The 19,467-nt window shown below is 33.1% G+C and overlaps 1 protein-coding gene across 1 annotated transcript; it reads left to right on the top strand.

The window, feature by feature from the left end:
- Nucleotides 1-4,848: 4,848 nt before the first annotated feature.
- Nucleotides 4,849-5,922, top strand: LOC108998048. The gene has a single exon (XM_018974475.2). The coding sequence runs from the start codon at nt 5,158-5,160 to the stop codon at nt 5,551-5,553; it is 396 nt and encodes a 131-aa protein (XP_018830020.1). The 5' UTR covers nt 4,849-5,157; the 3' UTR covers nt 5,554-5,922.
- The last annotated feature ends 13,545 nt before the right edge of the window (nt 5,923-19,467 follow it).

Genomic DNA, 19,467 nt, shown 5'->3' with positions numbered 1-19,467 from the left:
TATAACTGTCAGGATAATAATTTCCGCAGTAGAATTATCTTTTTCCATTTGAACCTCTTCTGCAACGGTTCCTGACTACTTGTCTCCTCCTACAACCGCTCCCACATTTTCAGTCAAAATTGCAAAACAGTTAGGGACATTTATCTCCAACTCCTTAGTTTTCGCCGCATAAGTCGAAACTGTTACATCCACTTTTCCAATCATCGGAATTCCCCCCGAGTCTAAAACATCTGCTGGAGCATCACGTCTACCAGTACGAAAATTATCTCATTTTTCCCAGGAACAGCCATCTCGAAAAAGATCACCATAACTAGAAGCCCTTAACCAAGCACCATACGGTAGAGACTCTTCCATGTCAACCTAGGCACCATTCTTCCGCAACTCACACTCCTTATCCCCATGGCCCAGACAATCACATAAGTAAGAAATTCCCCCTAAGTCAACGCAACTGTTTCCAAATCCACCACTTCTACCCTTCCTAATTTCTTACCAATACAGGCCCCAACACGTACATTTTGATCCCTCAGAGGCAGATCATGAATCCTTACCTAGAAAGTAGCTTCCCGGATCTGTATTTGATTCACCTGTTTACTTCCATCAACCTCTTGGACCAACACTAAATGCTTATCAAAGGACCAAGGGCCCTCCCTCAACACCCTTTCCTTATCACGTATATCATCAAATTCAACAAAGAAAAGATTCACTTTGAGATCACAAACTCGTACCCCACTCACCGGCCTCCATGCTTGCTTCATAGTTAGTTTGAACGATTCACGATTGTAATGTTTTTCAGTAAAAAGAGACATCACCAAACCCTTTCCTTGACACAAGAAAATATCTTCCAACTCGCAGGATTCCACCACCACTTCGTCCTCCTCCTGTTCAGTCAGAGAGAACCTCTGATACAAACCATCAAGATCGTCTGCCATAGCACTGTAATCACCAGATAACAATTGAGAATCCAAAGAAAATTGCACTATGGCAGAGGAAAAAACCTCTACTCAGACCTAGCGTCTTAGAGAGGAAAAAACCAAAGGGATTCAATGGAACGTAATTGTGAGAAATGTTATTCACTATCATTTTAATCGTCTTCTCAGCATCCTTTGATGTGGCATCAAATAATTGGTAAATAAATGAAACATAATAAATATATTTTCAATCATTGAATGTCACATCATGAGATAAGAAGATGATAATGAATAAAAAGGTAATGAGTAGCATTACTTATCCATTATTAATGTCATGTAAAAGTTCTTGATGGTTTTTTACAAGAATTACTATTACAAATCTTCTGAGGGCAATGTCTTGAAATGAATCTAACTATGCACATCAAGCAATGGAAAAGTTATTAATGTTGATTGAACATCTGTAGACAACGAATGCATGCATGCCTCATTAATTAAGCATCTTGATCATTAACCACACAAAACAGATAGATTTTAAATCAGCCTTATTACGCTTTGACATTCGATCATAATATTCATCTCATAATTGCATGCTTCAATCATACGTTTCTTAGAGAATATCCTCATCTACAGCAAGATTAACCTTATTTCTTACACCAAACCAAACCTTTTTTGTATATATACCTCGTTAACCAAAGCTCTAAGAAAAGAATAACGTTATCTGCAGAGTTTGCATGGCTTTCCGGCCCAGATCATCTAGCTCTAAGGCAAGCTAACATCCTGAGAATATGGACAAAAAAAAAAAAAAACAGGCGGCCGGTTGCTTTTTGATCTTTCATTCCATATGAATGCAATACCATTTTGAGGGTGCTTCTGCATGCCCAACTTTAAACCTCTAATATTCAACCATTCAACCTAACTTACGTGACTGTTTGTCTAATCTTGGAAACCAAGACATGATGAGTGACAAATCACAATCATATCTATGTTATATAACAGTACAGATCAATCATCAAATTAAATAGATGAGCCGTACGATGTGATGATCAATATGAGATGAGGTTGAAGTCATTATCCCCGTCCTAATTATTGCAAATTGCTAATAAATATCTTCATCTTCATACATATATATTATATATATATATATATATATATGCATATATATAGCTAGAGCTAGCATGTAAAAAGAGAACAAAAAAGTACTGCTGGCCGAGAACCAACCCTAGCTTATAAGTAAGCTGCAGTAAGTACTCCTGATCCAAAACATTTTAGAATTTATATTTATAGGCGCAATTGTTTTCAATGAAAAGGGTATGTGCGTGGGTACGTCGATCAAGTACCTTATATATGCGCGCGCATTCAAGGATATAGCCCTAACAATTTTATGTGTAGGGTTTTCAGGTGGACCACCATCGATCTCCCTCTTCCCCTACGCGTACGTATCTCTTTCCGTGAGTTAATTTCTTTGCTTCATTTACATCCGTTTTGTATATATGCAATTCATGCATTTGATACTTCATGAAAGGATAATGATTAAGGCACAAACTATTTCATCTCATCTCATTTAATCATTACAACTTTTCCAAATCTCCCAAACAAATTAAATATAAAAAATAATTCAAATTTTCCAAATCACAAAACAAAATAATATAAAAAAAAATTAGAAACTGATGTAGTCTAAGTACATGATATATCATATTATAATGTTCTTTTTATTATAAAATGAATCTGGCATATCATGTTAAACTGATCCATCAATTTAAAAGCTTTTTTTTTGTGTAAAATATCTGCACAAATAAAAACAACAACAAAAGACCTCAAGCTCGATCGCTTAAACGGTGATCTCTGCGATATTATTCCCGCTAGTAGTTATAAACCACTAATTAGTCTTGAGTTTTGAGTCTCTATTCGTTAATTTCGTGTTCTTCCATATATATTATATATTATGCATGACTTGTATACATTCACTACCAAAAAAAAACAAATGTATTTACAGTTAAAATTTATTTCAGGCGATTTAAATTTAGCGGTAATAAGTGATTTTTACTGTGATTTGACTTCAACATTTCAGTCATTAATTTTTAGTTCAAAACTTATAAATTCTTTTAATGAAAATAAATAATTTGTACAGAACTTTCAATTCAGCTAGCTGTACGTTGAATTGATCTAATTTCTTAATTACCGTCAGTAATGAACATGCATATAATTTGGACCAAAAGATATAGAAGCTAGCTAGAAGAAGAAAAAAAAAAAAAAAAAAAGAAGAAGAAGAAATAGTTAAAACCAATCATGACCCCAACACTTTCTTTAATTATAACTTGACCCCACTTTTTACCATTCCAACCAAGTGTGTGTTTATCTTTAGCCAAAACAAAAAATATTTTACATAAAATAAAATATTATGTAAAATACACACTTCCCTCCATGCACAACTCTTTATATATTTTTTTTTCTTCTAAAACTCAAAAAAAAAAAAAAAAAAAAGCTTTCCTCTCGATCCCTTGACTTGTATGTCTTTGTTTGCTTGCTTCCTAAAGAGTTAACACGACGGATACACTTATCCCTCTAGAAGACTTTTTAAACCTTCTTTCCCTAAATAATTAATAATTATACTGTACCCCCAAAAATAATGTATTTATGCTTCAAAGAAAGAACAAACAAAAGAAATCCCCCTACTCCTCCTACTGCCTTATACACTACAGAGTCTTACACGTAAAAACACGTTTCGACTGCGCGCAACCAAGCTAACTAGCATTATTATTACGTACGTACGTTGCTTTCCCCTTATACCTACGTACGAGAGGCTGTCCATCCACGTGTCGGATGACAAGTGGCTTTTTGCGTTGAATTCATTCCTTGCGGACCCACCACCTCCTCCAACGTGGATTATTACTAACCATGCCCTAATGGATTTTTGAGTCTTGCCCATTAAAACAAAGTCTTTTGAGTGTTTTATCTTAGATAATTCATTGGTTTTGGAAGGATGATAAATTAAATTTGACATATATGGGAAGTAATATTAATTTAGTGTTTAGAAGGGATAAGTAAATTGGAAATAATTAGCTATATATCTATCTGTGTATTTAAGGCTTTTTCTTCTGTAAACTAATTCTTTTGTTGCCAGCTTGGACATCCCATAATTTTCTCGTTTGTCATTAAAGCTTCTTAATTACTGTCTGTTTGTGCGCATGCATTCGTGGGAAAACAATCATTCCGAGGTTAGAATTGAAAACCATGTGATATGATGCGGTAGTACTAATACTAAATATACGATGATAAAGCAAGAAGTGTCAACATTTCTTTTCCCTAGAAAGAAATTAATGATGACACCATTACACATTTAACCGGCCCCATTGTGTGCCCCCCAAGCAATGACTAACTCTTTTCAGTAGTTTCACTAACATTACCAAATCATTAATTTCTTCCAAATTTCTTTGAGAATTTTATCGATCTTCTATTTTTTTAAGATTCATCATCGTGGTCAGACAAACCATTTTATGGATCAAATATATACATGAAATTTATACGAGTAGATAACTTAGGATCAATAAAAATCATGCATACATATACGTTTACGTTAAGAAAAATTCTTCTCATCAGATACTATTTATTATTGGTTAAAACTTAATACCTTATGAAAAACAACTCTATTACCTATAAAAAATATTTTCACACCCTATAAAATATACTCATACACTCTATAAAAAAAATTATAAATGTGAGATAAAAATGATTAATAACTGATGCATAAAATTCCTCTTACGAAATAATATAAGAGAAATTAGAATAGAGATATTATCTCGTTTTTTTCCGTATAATATTATTGCGGTACGTGTAGAGATCAAAACTCAATACAAATACACAACTCAATTATAAGTTGAGCCGATTTTGCCAAGTCAATGTATGAGCCAAACAAGCAACAATCATAAATAAAATAAGAATAAAAACACAATTCGTGAACCATAAGAAGAAGAAGAGCTGTCTTTCGTAGAAGACTATAAGGAAAAGTTAGATGGAAACAGTACTCAAACATGAACTCTAGACTATTACCCTGATAAGTTCCAGAGAGAGAGAGCTGGGACCGCACTCAACGACTGCCTGCCTCGCTCTGACGCCATCTCACAACACAATGTCACAAACAGCCAAAAAGTGTACAAAGTACGACTTCGATTCTCTCTATAAAATGAAGTAATGAACACCTTCGTCCCCCATTTTCTTTCTCATTCTCGTTTGTTTTCTCTTCTATCTCCCTATGGCCAAGAACCTCGAAGAACTCCAAGAATCCGACGTTATTTTTGCCGAACAAGACCACCGCCGCCGCCTCAACAACGACACTCGCTCAAACAACCAAGAAATGGGGCATCAGAACATCAAGTCCAAGAACAGCAAGCTTGAGAAAATAATGGGCAATTACTCGCTCCCCGTCAATGTCCCCGATAGAAATATATTCCGCCACGCGGTTCGCGATGACCTTGAAGAGGAAGGCTATGGCGACGAAATGGTACCGCCCCACGTCATCACAGGGCGTCGAGCAGCCGGAAAAATGGCGTACTCGGTTTGCACCGGCAACGGGCGGACCCTCAAGGGCCGGGATTTAAGTCAAGTTCGGAACTCGATTCTAAGGATGACTGGCTTTCTGGAAACATGACCAGTACTACTGCAATATGAGTCTCTGGCCGAGGCTGTTCTTCATCTTTTTTCTCTTTTTTACAGAAGAAAGAAAATAAAAGTGGAAAGGAAAATATACTCATCTTATGTTTGCTTAGGATTAGCATTCATTGTAACGGAAGAAAACCTGGGAGAAGACCAGAAATGAATCTGATTTTATGAATTCACTAATGATTGTTTTTTTTTTTATGATTTATTATTCATGTACATATGTGATTGATTTAATTTTCTAACTTTTAAGGTTTTTGTTTGGTTTTTTTTATGAATATGTGAATACTGCGCGCATGGCTTATATATACTCTTACCCTCGGATTCTCTTCTCCTTCATGATTCGCATGAAGAATAATGCGCCACTGAGGTCTTGCAGTGTTGGAGCTTTTTGTCTAATCTTCGACAGGATGAACTTTAACGGCGCCTGTTTCTGTGTTTATAATTTGTGTGCAAGCGAGAGGCCGTAGACAAACAAAGTCATGAAAGATGTTGTTTTGGGCTTTTGGCTATTGTTTTAGGGTTAATTAATAATAATAATAATAATAATAATAATGCAAACAGTATTATATATTATTTTTTCCCTAATGGATAATACTGATAGAAACTGATCATCCTATAATTGACATGGGTTTTAATCACAATTATATGCTCTCTTTTTTTTTTCTCTTTCAAAACTGTATCACATTATAACTGGATATGTGCATAAATTCAAAATAAAGATCAGTAGTATTATTTTATATATGATTTAGTTTATTGTTTGTGAAATTGGCTTTAATGCTGTTGATACTTGATAGTGTAGAAGATCAATAGAAGTGACTAACATTTTAACTTTGTTGGGTTGTGTTTGGCCGTTAACCAAACTTAACTCATCTCAAACCAGTCATTGATGTGACTCGCTACCTTTTCAATTTTACAAAAAAAAGTTAAATTAATTATCTCACCCTACTTCATATATTTCAACCTAGAAAGTTAAACCCATATAAACTTAAAACATTTAAACACATCTCAATGAGACCTACAAAATATTACTATTCACAACTCAATTCAACTCGTCTCAACATCTAAACGTAGCCAACTTTATTTGTTTAAGACAGCAAGTACAATCTCTAGATATACTGTAATGAGTATGGATAGAATAATTAAGCTCAATCAAATGAGTTTGGCCCAGAAATCATCATTCAATAATCAAATTATTTTCGGATCCTTTGGTTCTCTAAATATTGACACCAGATTTTCTAGGCACTAAAAGTGATTAAAATAGTTAATTAGGTTTATTTGGAAGAGCATCTACCTAGCTCTATACCCACCCAAGAAAAAAAATTGACACATGCAAGTATTTAAATCTTAATGTCCAAAAAACAGGATGAAACATAACTTTGGCCCCTAAGCAAGGACAAAAATTAATCAATTAATGTCTTGTATCTCCCGTGTTCTAGCTTGGATCAAGTTAATTAGAATATCTTCACGCGCATATGGAAGAAATGTTATTAATAAACCTTTTATCGATCATTTCCTTATATGTCATGACGTCGAATTATTAGAAAACTATTCATTGTTTTCACTTACTTGATTAGAAGTCTAACAAGTATAATTTTTTTGATCAATTACGGATTGTTGTTGTTCTCATTAGAGAATTAGGACATTACATCCTAATATAATTAACTTGCTAAAACTTCAGCGAATTAGGCCTGAAATTAAGTATCTAAATCTTAATGTCCAAAAAACAGGATGAAGCTAGCATAACTTTGGCCCCTAAGAAGGACAATAATTGATCAGTTTGTTTTTAATCTCCCAAATTCTTGCATGGATATTTTAATTAGATCGTCACGTGTAAATTATGGGAGAAATGTTATTTATAAACCTTTTGACGATCATTTCGATCGATCATTTCCTGAATGTCAAATTATTAGAAATCTATTTATTGTTTTCAGTTAATTAGAAGTCAATAAAATGTCATGTTTCTTTCAATTAGGGATTGTTGTTGTTCTCATTAGGGTATTAGGCTGATGCCTCCTAATGTTAATCTACCTAAAAAAATATTTAGAAAATCATGGCATGAAATTAAGTAAGTCAATGTCTAATTCCCATTGGTAAGGGACTGAATTTGGGTGAGGTATTTCAAAACAAAAATGATAGTCATCATTCTATTAATCATCATCCTAATTGTTATCAAATGAATGAAAGACTATTTCTCAACTTTTACTTCTATTCCAAATAAGGAATGATAAGATGTTAATGATTGCGAAAATGATAAATAGAAATTTTCATTTCAAAATTCAAAAGTCATAGGATGTAATTACTAATCTATTTAAGCTCACATGCACATGAATATGTGGTTTGTAGCTGTAGAGGGAATCCGGGGAGAATAGGTGGAGGGGGAGTAATATGTGAATGTGAGGGTAAGTTTTTAGCTACTTATTCAAAGCAGTTTGGTCATGGAACTAATTCTGAAGCCGAGTTGAGGGCATTGACAGGAGTAAAACTGTGCACAACGTTGGGTTTGACGCAAGTTGAGATTGAATGTGACTCAAAAATTGTGGTCGAGTGGGTACGAGCCAAACATTGTACACTTTAGTATTTGTGGGATTTTTTGGAGGAATTTACTGATGTAGCTAATGGCATCTCTTTCTCTATCTCTCATCAATTTAGAGAAGGTAATATGGTTGCCGATTTTTTGGCAAGATGTGGTGAGGCAGGGGACAGTCGCGGGTATGAGGTTTTTGATTTGCTTCCTAAGGAGCTGAAGGGATTTATACGGTTGGAGAGGTAGGGTCTGCCTTACATTCGCTTATAGGCTGGGAGGCTCCTTGGTTTTCGTTGGTTTTTATATTTTTGAGGTTAGTGGTGTTATGGGGATTGGGTTGTAAGATTCTTTTCATTTGTTTATTCGGTTTTCCTATGCCATAAGTGAGATTATTTAATAAATTGGGAGGGGGTCACTATTGTACAAGTGATTGATCGCTCTTTTTTTTTTTTTTTTTTTTAAATGTGGTTTGCAGTTGGTATAAATTTTAAAATCTTAAGGATTATATATACTACTCTATCTGTTTGTAGTCTTTAATTACTTTGTTTAATGAAAACTAATGATGCTTTTATTCATCTTAAGGTTTATTGCTCAATCACATGATGACATGCTAGCATGTCATAATTCAATTAGTAGCTAATATTTAATTGATTGAATTATATATGAAGCCATTTAAAATATGAAGTGTACGTAAGATTTTTTCTTTTAATTTTAAAGTTTGTTCTTTCCAATTGAAGTTGTGGAACTTGAAAAACAAAATTTTTAGATATATATCACTATATATATATATATATATATATATATCCTTGTCTAGGAATTTCTATTATATATGCAGTGTATAATTTGATCTAGTCCTTACCCAAAAACTATATTATATAGGAGAAATAATACACTTTGTTGAAACTAATTAAGATGGGTTTTATAATGTGCACCAGAAATTAGCAAAATTTAATATATGATATTATACCCTTTAGCTTAGTACGTAGACTGTAGATAAAACTCTCTTCCTATTCTTGCAGTACTGCATGTAAGTTTTAGGTTGGCTTTTCAAAATCTGCAATTAGCTTTATAATATTTAAATACCATATATAATAGAGATCAATGATGTTGATATAATCCATTATAAATTAGTGCATTTGAGGATATATATATATATATATATATATATATATATAATATAATTTTGTTTTATAAACGATGAAAGTTATTTATTAGTCGATTTGTAGTTTAATTGGTATGTCATCCATTTCACGTAACAAAAGAGATCGAGAATGAGGTGTTAAATAAAAAGGATATCATAATGATACACTTTCCGCTGGGCCCATTTTTTTTAATATTTTTTTATTTAGTAATTAAAGATGTATTTTTTAATAATAATATGATTTTTTTATTTTTTAAAACAATATTAAAAAATATTAAAAAATACATATATAAAAGAAAAAAAAATCCTAAAATTAACAGTAGCTGGAAGCTATGGCCGTAGAGCCACCCTAAATAAAAAAGAAAAAAAAATAGTAATATAATCACCCCAAGTGTAACATTTCTTTTCCCTAGAACGAAATTAATGATGGCACCATTACACATTTAGGGTAGGTTTGGGAGTGAGATGAGAATTTTGTGTTTTGTTTTGAAGTTTAAAATATTAAGTTTTAATATTATTATTGTTTTGGAATTTGAAAAAGGTGTATTGGGATTTTAAAAAGTTGAATTATTTATTATATTTTGTATGAGAATTTGAAAAATGTGTAATGATGAGATGAGATGAGATGAGAATTTTGTGTTTTATTTGAGGTCCCAAACCTGCCCTTAACCTCATTGTGTGACCCCCAAGCAATGACTAACTCTTTTCAGTAGTTTCCCTAACATTACCAAATCATTAATTTCTTCCAAATTTCTTTGAGAATTTTATAGATCTTTCTATTTTTTTAAGATTCATGATCGTGGTCGGAAAAACCATTTTATGGAACAAATATATATATACATGAAATTTATACGTGTAGATAACTTAGGATCAATAAAAATGTATGCATGCATGTACGTTTACGTTAAATGAGCGAGAACGAATAGAGATAAATAAATGATATCAACTACTATTAACTCTCACACTTCACATTTATAACTTTTTTATAATATTTACGAGTGTTTTTTATAAGATATAAAAATATTTTTTTATAGAATATGAGATGTGAGGTGATAATTAATAGTGACTGATAAAAAAGATTTTTTTATAAAGATATTATCTTGATTTTTTCCCGAATAATATTGCGGCGTAGAGATCATAACTCAATACAAATACACAACTCAATTATAAGTTGAGCCGATTTTGCCATACAAGTCAATGTATAAGCCAAACAAGCAACACTCATAAATAAAACAAAAACAAAAAGCACAATTCGTGAACCATAAGAAAAAGAGCTGTCTTAATAAGTTAGATGGAAACAGTACTCAAACATGAACTCTCAAATATTACCCTAATAAATTCCAGAGAGAGAGAGAGAAAGCTGGGACCGCACTCAATTCCAACCTTGTGCTGACGCCATCTCACGACACAAACAGCCAAATAGTGTAGAAAGTACGACTTCTCTTTATAAATTGAACACCTTCCTCCCCCATTTTCTTTCTCATTTTCGTTTGTTTTCTCTTCTACCTCCCTATGGCTAAGTACCTCGAAGAACTCCAAGAATCCGACGTTATTTTTGCTGAACAAGACCGCCGCCGCCGCCTCAACAACGCCACTCGCTCAAACAACACCAAGAAATGGGGCATCAGAACATCAAGTCCAAGAACAGCAAGCTTGAGAAAAGAATGGGCAATTACTCGCTCCCCGTCAATGTCCCCGATAGAAATATATTCCGCCACGCGGTTAGCGATGACCTTGAAGAGGAAGGCTATGGCGAGGAAATGGTACCGCCCCACGTCATCACATGAGGGCGTCGAGTCGTACGAAAAATGGCGCACTCGGTTTGCACCGGCAACGGGCGGACCCTCAAGGGCCGGGATTTAAGTCAAGTTCGGAACTCGATTCTAAGGATGACTGGCTTTCTGGAAACATGACTAGTACTACTGCAATATGAGTCTATGGCCTAGGCTGACGTTCTTCATCTTTTTTTTCTCTTTTTTCAGAAGAAAGAAAATAAAAGTGGAAAGGAATTAAATATCCTCATGCTTATGTTTGCTTAGGCCGATTATCATTCATTGTAACGGAAGAAAACCTGGGATAAGGCCAGAAATGAATTTTGATTTTAATGGATTCACTTTTTATGATTTATTATTGTACATATGTGATTGATTTAATTTTTGACTTTTAAGGTTTTTGTTTGGTTTTTTTATGATCAATGTGTGAATACTGCGCGCAGCTTTTATTATTACCCTCAGATTCTCTTCTCCTTCTTGCATGATTCGCATGAAGAATAATGTGCCACTGAGGTCTTGCAGTGTTGGAGCTTTTGGTCTGATCTTCGACCGGATGAACTTTAATGGCGCCTGTTTCTGTGTTTATAATTTGTGTGCAAGCGAGAGGCCGTAGACAAACAAAGTGAAAGATGTTGTTTTGGGCTTTTGGCTATTGTTTTAGGGTTAATTATTAATAATAATGATGCAAACAGTATTATATATTATTTTTTCACTAATGGATAATACTGATAGAAACTGATCATCCTATAATTGACATGGGTTTTAATCACAATTATATGCTCTCTTTTTTTTTTTTTTTCTCTTTCAAAACTGTATCACATTATAACTGGTTATATATGTCCATAAATTCAAAATAAAGATCAGTAATATTATTTTATATTTGATTTAGTTTATTATTTGTGAAATTGGCTTTGATGTTGTTGATACTTGATAGCGTAGAAGATCAATAGAAGTGACTAACATTTTAACTTTGTTGGGTTGTGTTTGGCCGTTAACCAAACTTAACTTATCTCAAACCAATCATTGATATGACTAACTACTTTTTTCAATTTTACAAAAAAAGTTAAATTGATCATCTCAACCTACTTTATATATTTCAATCTAAAAAGTTAAACTCATCTCAACTTAAAAAAGTTAAACACATCTCAATAAGACCTACAAAATATTACTATTCACAACTCAATTCAACTCGTCTCAACATCCAAACGTAATCAATTTTATTTGTTTAAGACAGCAAGTACAATCTCTAGATATACTGTAATGAGTATGGATAGAATAATTAAGCTCAATCAAATGAGTTTGGCCCAGAAATCATCATTCAATAATCAAATTATTTTTGGATCCTTTGGTTCTCTAAATATTGACACCAGATTTTCTGGGCACTAAAAGTGATTAAAATAGTTAATTAGGTTTATTTGGAAGAGCATCTACCTAGCTCTATACCCACCCAAGAAAAAAAATTGACACATGCAAGTATTTAAATCTTAATGTCCAAAAAACAGGATGAAACATAACTTTGGCCCCTAAGCAAGGACAAAAATTAATCAATTAATGTCTTGTATCTCCCGTGTTCTAGCTTGGATCAAGTTAATTAGAATATCTTCACGCGCATATGGAAGAAATGTTATTAATAAACCTTTTATCGATGATTTCCTTATATGTCATGACGTCGAATTATTAGAAAACTATTCATTGTTTTCACTTACTTGATTAGAAGTCTAACAAGTATAATTTTTTTGATCAATTACGGATTGTTGTTGTTCTCATTAGAGAATTAGGACATTACATCCTAATATAATTAACTTGCTAAAACTTCAGCGAATTAGACCTGAAATTAAGTATCTAAATCTTCATGTCCAAAAAACAGGATGAAGCTAGCATAACTTTGGCCCGTAAAAAGGAAAAATAATTGATCAATTTGTTTTGAATCTCCCAAATTCTTGCATGGATATTAATTAGATCGTCACATGTTAATTATGGGAGAAATGTTATTTACAAACCTTTTAATGATCATTTCGATCGATCATTTCCTGATATATCAAATTATTAGAAATCTATTTATTGTTTTCACTTAATTAGAAGTCAATAAAATGTCATGTTTCTTTCAATTAGGGATTGTTGTTGTTCTTATTAGGGTATTAGGCCGATGCCTCCTAATGTTAATCTGCCTAAAAAATATTTAGAAAATCATGTGGCATGAAATTAAGTCAAGTCAATGGCTAATTCCCACTGGTAAGTGACTGAATTTGGGTGAGGTATTTCAAAACAAAAATTATAGTCATCATTCTATTAATCATCATCCTAATTGGTATAAGTTTAGAAAATGAGTCTGTATGGATTGAGGATTGTCATTTGGATTTTATGTCTGTGATTCAGTCAGATAAGTCTTGTATTACCTGATTATTTTAATGAAATTCTTATTTCTTTTCAAAAAAAAAAAAAAAATGAATGAAAGACTATTTCTCAACTTTTACTTCTATTCCAATCATTTTATTCCAAATAAGGAATGATAAGATGATAAATAGAAATTTTCATTTCAAAATTCAAAAGTCATATGTGGTTTGCAGTTGGTATAAATTTTAAAATCTTAAGGATTATATATACTACTCTATCTGTTTGTAGTCTTTCATTACTTTTTTTAATGAAAACTAATGATGCTTTTATTCATCTTAAGGTTATTTATTGCTCAATCACATGACATGCTAGTATGTCATAATTCAATTAGTAGCTAATATTTAATTGATTGAATTATATATGAAACCATTTAAAATATGAAGTACTGTACGTAAGATTTTTTCTTTTAATTTTAAAGTTTGTTCTTTCCAATATTTGAAGTTGTGGAACTTGAAAAACAAAAGTTTTAGATATCACTATATATATATATATATATATCACCATATATATATATATATATATATATATCCTTGTCTAGGAATTTCTATTGTATATGCAGTGTATAATTTGATCTAGTCCTTACCCAAAAACTATATTATATAGGAGAAATAATACACTTTGTTGAAACTAATTAATTAAGATGGGTTTTTTAATGTGCACCAGAAATTAGCAAAATTTAATATATGATATTATACCCTTTAGCTTAGTACGTAGACTGTAGATAAAACTCTCTTCCTATTCTTGCAGTACTGCATGTAAGTTTTAGGTTAGCTTTTCAAAACCTGCAATTAGCTTTATAATATTTAAATACCATATATAATAGAGATCAATGATGTTGATATAATCCATTATAAATTAGTGCATTTGAGGATATATATATATATATATATATATATAATTTTGTTTTATAAATGATGAAAGTTATTTATCAGTCGATTTGTAGTTTAATTGGTATATATGTCATCCATTTCTCGTAACAAAAGAGAGAATTAATGAGGCCGGCCGGATTGTGAGATTAGTAAATTAGAGGAAAACAAAAAACATGTTATGAAACATCCTCTGATCTTAATTTGTGTTAAATAAAAAAGAGAAAAATAGTAATATAATCACCCCAAGTAGGGGTGTAAGTTGAAACCGAAAAATCGGAAAACCAGTCCAGACTGGACCGGACCGGTTTTACCTGTTTTGAACCGGTCCGGTCCGAGACCGGTTCTTAGAATGTGAAAACCGGCCGATTCAGGTCCGGTTCCGGTTTTAAGATTTTTCAGACCGGACCGGACCGGTTGATAAAAAATATATATATATATAATATTTATATTATTGTATATATAAGTTTTATACAAAATATTATATATATATATATATTAATATATATAAGTTTTATATATTATGTATAATTATAATTTTTTATGTGAAAGTTTTATATATAATTATATATGAAATGATTTCTTATTATAATTTATAAATTATTACATAAAATGTTAATACTAAATCACTAAAAATTTATAACTAATACTAATATTAAATATATAGTTTATAACTAATACTAATATATAACTTATCATAAAAGTATAAAACAATATTTTTTAAATTAGTTTTTTTTTTTTTATAAACAAATTTATAATGACAAATTGTGAAACTTACATTTTAAAAAAACCGAAAAATCGGACCGAACAGGACCGGAAACGGGTAAAACAGGAAGTACCGGTTTATGAGGGTAACCGGAGCGTAATCGGTTTTGAAAAATACAAAACCGGTACATACCGGTTCGGTCCTAGATTTTGTTCAAAACCGGACCGGACCGGTTACACCCCTAACCCCAAGTGATATTTTGCAATGTTGTACGTAGTAATTTGTAACGCCCCGATCCCAGATGGGTCGGATAGTTATTTCTTATCACTTAATATCATATCTCACCATACAGATATAAACTTCAACTTCTCAATTACTCATAAATCTCAGTGTTTTAAATCAACTGCTCCCAAAATAATTAACTAGGAATGCCACTAAATCTTAAAATAAATATCGACCTTCCAAACTATCAAGTCAACAAAGCAAAACAAAACTTCTGAATAAAATTCTCTAATGACCAAAGTACCCTCTTTGTACTTAATCCACTATGTTCACATAGCCTTACCCACACTTCCCATTCTTGAACTTCAACTGAAACATCCAAAACACCTGAAAATATTGTGGAGATAAGGGGTGAGTTATCAACAACTCAGTAAGTAGAGAATATATACTAGTATATAAACATGAGCATTTTCAAAGAGTTTAGAATGCAGAAACAAAACACTTCAGTTTCAATATACATATCTCAAAACTTATTATCAGAAAATCAAAGTGACATTTTACATGTTCATATTCAAAAATCAAATGTTCAGATTCAAAGACTATTTGGCATAACACTACTGAACATCTTCATCTTATCATATCATATTGTATCGTATCATATCGTATCACCATATCATATCATATACCATGTTTAACTCTCGTGGTAGGGTCGTACTATCCCTGGTGGCCAAACCAGGCAGTATTAGAATCTGAAACTTTCATTTATTCATTCTTGGAGCCTTGAGTGTGCACACATGAAAAAACACGCAGAAAAATCACTTTGTTTCCAAAGTAGGTGCACTCATATCATAGATGTTGGTACCAACCATATAACAGGATCAGAATCAGCATATCAGAACCAGAATCAAAATTAGAACAAAATCAGAAAATCATGCCAAAATTTTTCAAATGCATATCATATCAAACAAAATGTTGAACATATTCATATCATTTTCATATAGTCAGAAACAGATTCGGAACATCTTCATATAACATGTACAAAATTCCCAGATTTTATATGCGCTCTTTTGCACATTTCAGAAAACAGCATGTCAAAATATTGCTCATGTCTACACTCGTCATGTCAGAAACATTTTCTCTTTTATATAGATTTCATGCGTAATGCAGAACACATAATTGAGATTATTTTTTACTTTTCTTTTCAAAACATATCATGCAAATTTTCATAAATCAATCTCAATTCATTTTCTTTTTATGCAAAGTCTAGTATAGGAATCCTGCTTACCTAACTCTTCAATTTTTTTGAATGTCCTCACTATAGCGCCAATCAAAATTGATAATCACCTAAACATAATTAATACATACTATAAACTAATACAAAATAAACTAGCGCATCTACAATAAGCGTCACAAGTATACAATATATGACAACAATTTCTATCATTCCAATTCTTCTAGCCCCGTTGCTACTAAACTACAAAGTGACTTCATGAACACCGCCTATTTAAGGCATTCACGGTACTAATATTCTCTTTTCAATCTAGCCCAACTTAAAAATAATATAACAGTTTCTTAATTACAGTAAAATCAAACCCAGCCTATAAACAAGGTCCATGTGAGTTCAAACCCACTTAAAATATAGTTTCTGCAACAAGGTACAACCAAGCCTATTAAAATCAGGTCCAATACTACGGGCAAAGGATAAACTTTGTAAGTCCAAAATATGATCTCTGACATGGATTAACATTAAGGGTATAAACGTAACTAAGGACTTTTTTTTAACAACTCTAAAAGCATGTATGCACTTTACGTAAAATGCAAAAGCTAACTTTTAAATTTGTAACTGATAAATGTTCATTGAGAAAAAGAGGGGTTGTGCGACAGAGAACTCACCGAGGAAGGGGTAGAGGGCGGCGAAAGGGTGGCTGGGCTAAGGTTGAAGGTGGTGAGCATGCAGTAGAGCACTCAGAGAGAGAGAGAGAGGAAGTTGTTTTTTGCTGTTAACCTAGAGAGGGAGAAGGTGGAACCGAGAGGGTGAGTCTGGGCAAAGTCGTAATAGGAGGTTGAGCCACTTCTGGAAATTTCTCGTTGGTTGGGTGAGTCGTACTGGTGCTGCTCTGTTTTAGGGTGGCTGGAACCAAGGGCTTGAGAAGGGGTTTTCTTGCACTGTTTTGAGTTTGGTAGAACATAGGCTTCGATTGGCAGTGGTGGTGCAAAGCAATGGCGCACGACGGGGCTTTAGGCTCACGGTTTGGCTATTCTCACAAGGGTGGTGCTTCCGTATGATGCTTCTCGTGGTTGCAGACATTGATTCACGACGTTGCGTGTGGGGCTGGCAGAGGTTTTTGAAGGGTGCAGGTGGCCGTTTGTGGTCATGCTACTTGGTGGTTGCCGTGGCCTTGGGTGTGAGAGGACCAGGTTGTGTGCGTGGGGTTGGTTTAGTTTAAGGTGGGTGATGCAAGTTCATGGGGTAGATCACGGTGGTTGGGTTTGTTGGTGTTGGGTCTCAAGCGGTAGCCATTGGTGATCTGCAGCGAATGGCAGAAACTCTGAGAGAGAGAACCGAGAGCATGAAAGACGTGGATAGATAGAGTTTGTTGAGAGAAAACTTGAAGGGAGAATCGAGTTGAAGAGGCGTGGGGAGGTGGAACTCAGGGAGGGAGAAAATGGAGGAGAGGGATTCTGAAGAGGCAACCGTCAAGGAAAGGGAAGGAGAAAAAAGATGAAAAGAAAAAGGATCCCTTACCTAAACGATGTCATTCACCAAAGGGGTTGGTATCTTCACGAGTTGGACCAGGTTATGGGCCTAGGTATTACACAATTATTTATGGATCCAACCGAATTTAAAAAGAAAAAGGCTTAGGTCTCATTTGGAAGTTGAGTTGAGTTGAAATGAGATAAATTCTTTATGAATAATAGTGAGTTGAGATGGTGGAACGAGTTTTGTGAGATCCACCTAAAATGAGTTTAGATATGTTTTGATGTTAAGATGAGTTTAAATATATTTATAGAAAGTTGAAAAGATTGTGGATCTCACGTGTAAAGAAGTTTTGAGTTAAGATAAATTTAATAATTTGAAATTTGAGTATTTAAATATTTAATTTAATTTAAAATTATATAAAAATAAATTAATCTCAATTTTGCAAACGGTTATTAAATATCCAAATGAAAATAAAATTCTTGACATTGAGCTTCTCACGAAAAATAATTAAAGAAAAATAATTAAAGAAAATAAAATAGGAGGAATGAGCTTCTCACGAAAGCCTTCAAGCTTTCAGTTCTCTGTGTTGTTGAGGAATGAGCTTCAACGATTATTGAAGATGCCATGGTCGTCGATTGGATTGTCGATGGTGGTTACGAAGACGATCTCATGGCTCCACCATAGGGATTCGCCGTTCGGCTCAGTTTCTTGAAACTCAAGGAGAGCCTAGGCGATAAGATAAAATCTAAAAAGAAGTGGGGACAAACTCTGGGAAGGGGGGTTAGGGTTTATCTGCAGATTTTATAAGGCGGGTCGTCAGGTTGTACAGATTAGACCTGAGCAATTGTTAAAACCATCTTTTCGGGTCGGGTCGGGTCGGGTCGGGTATCAAGAACGAACCGGGTCACTCAATTTTCTACACCAGCCTAGTAGTGGGGGGAGGGGGATCACGTACATTATCCATTGACTGACTAAGGTTGATGTAGCTATCACTCAAAAGGAGAGAAGAAAAAAGTGTATAGGCCGAAAAGATGGTTAGTCCAACTAATTAAGAAACCCATAGGCCATAGAAATTAAGAAAGAGACAGCTAGTGGTCATGTGCATACGTGTTGGAAAATAAGACACATACATATATATAAGAAGCAATTCCCCGCGGGGTTCCTCTACTTTATCCCATTGGATTGCACTCTTTCTAGCTTTTCAAACTCTCTTCTCTTTGATTTTCAACTCTCTTTTCAATTTTATTCTCTTCTTAAACTAAACGCAGCGTACTCTTTTTAACAAAATAAATAAATATTAGATTTATATAAAATAAAAATAATTTTTAATGATAATTTTTACTCTTTTTAACAAAAAATACACGATACTTACACAATCCAACACATTATATCTAATATTTCTCTCTTTTAAAAATAATCTAGATACAATTATTTTATAATTTTTTAGGCAATTTTTTAAAAATAATATTATTGTTTATTATATTTATGTAACTTCTATTTGACTGTGACAGATTGAATTAAAGAATAGTAATATTCTATTAAACAGCTATGTCAAAAAGCCAAAACAAAGGAACATT

This window comes from Juglans regia, chromosome 3 (assembly GCF_001411555.2).
Source record: "Juglans regia cultivar Chandler chromosome 3, Walnut 2.0, whole genome shotgun sequence".
NCBI lineage: Eukaryota > Viridiplantae > Streptophyta > Magnoliopsida > Fagales > Juglandaceae > Juglans > Juglans regia.
This window is presented reverse-complemented; position numbering and strand designations above follow the sequence as displayed.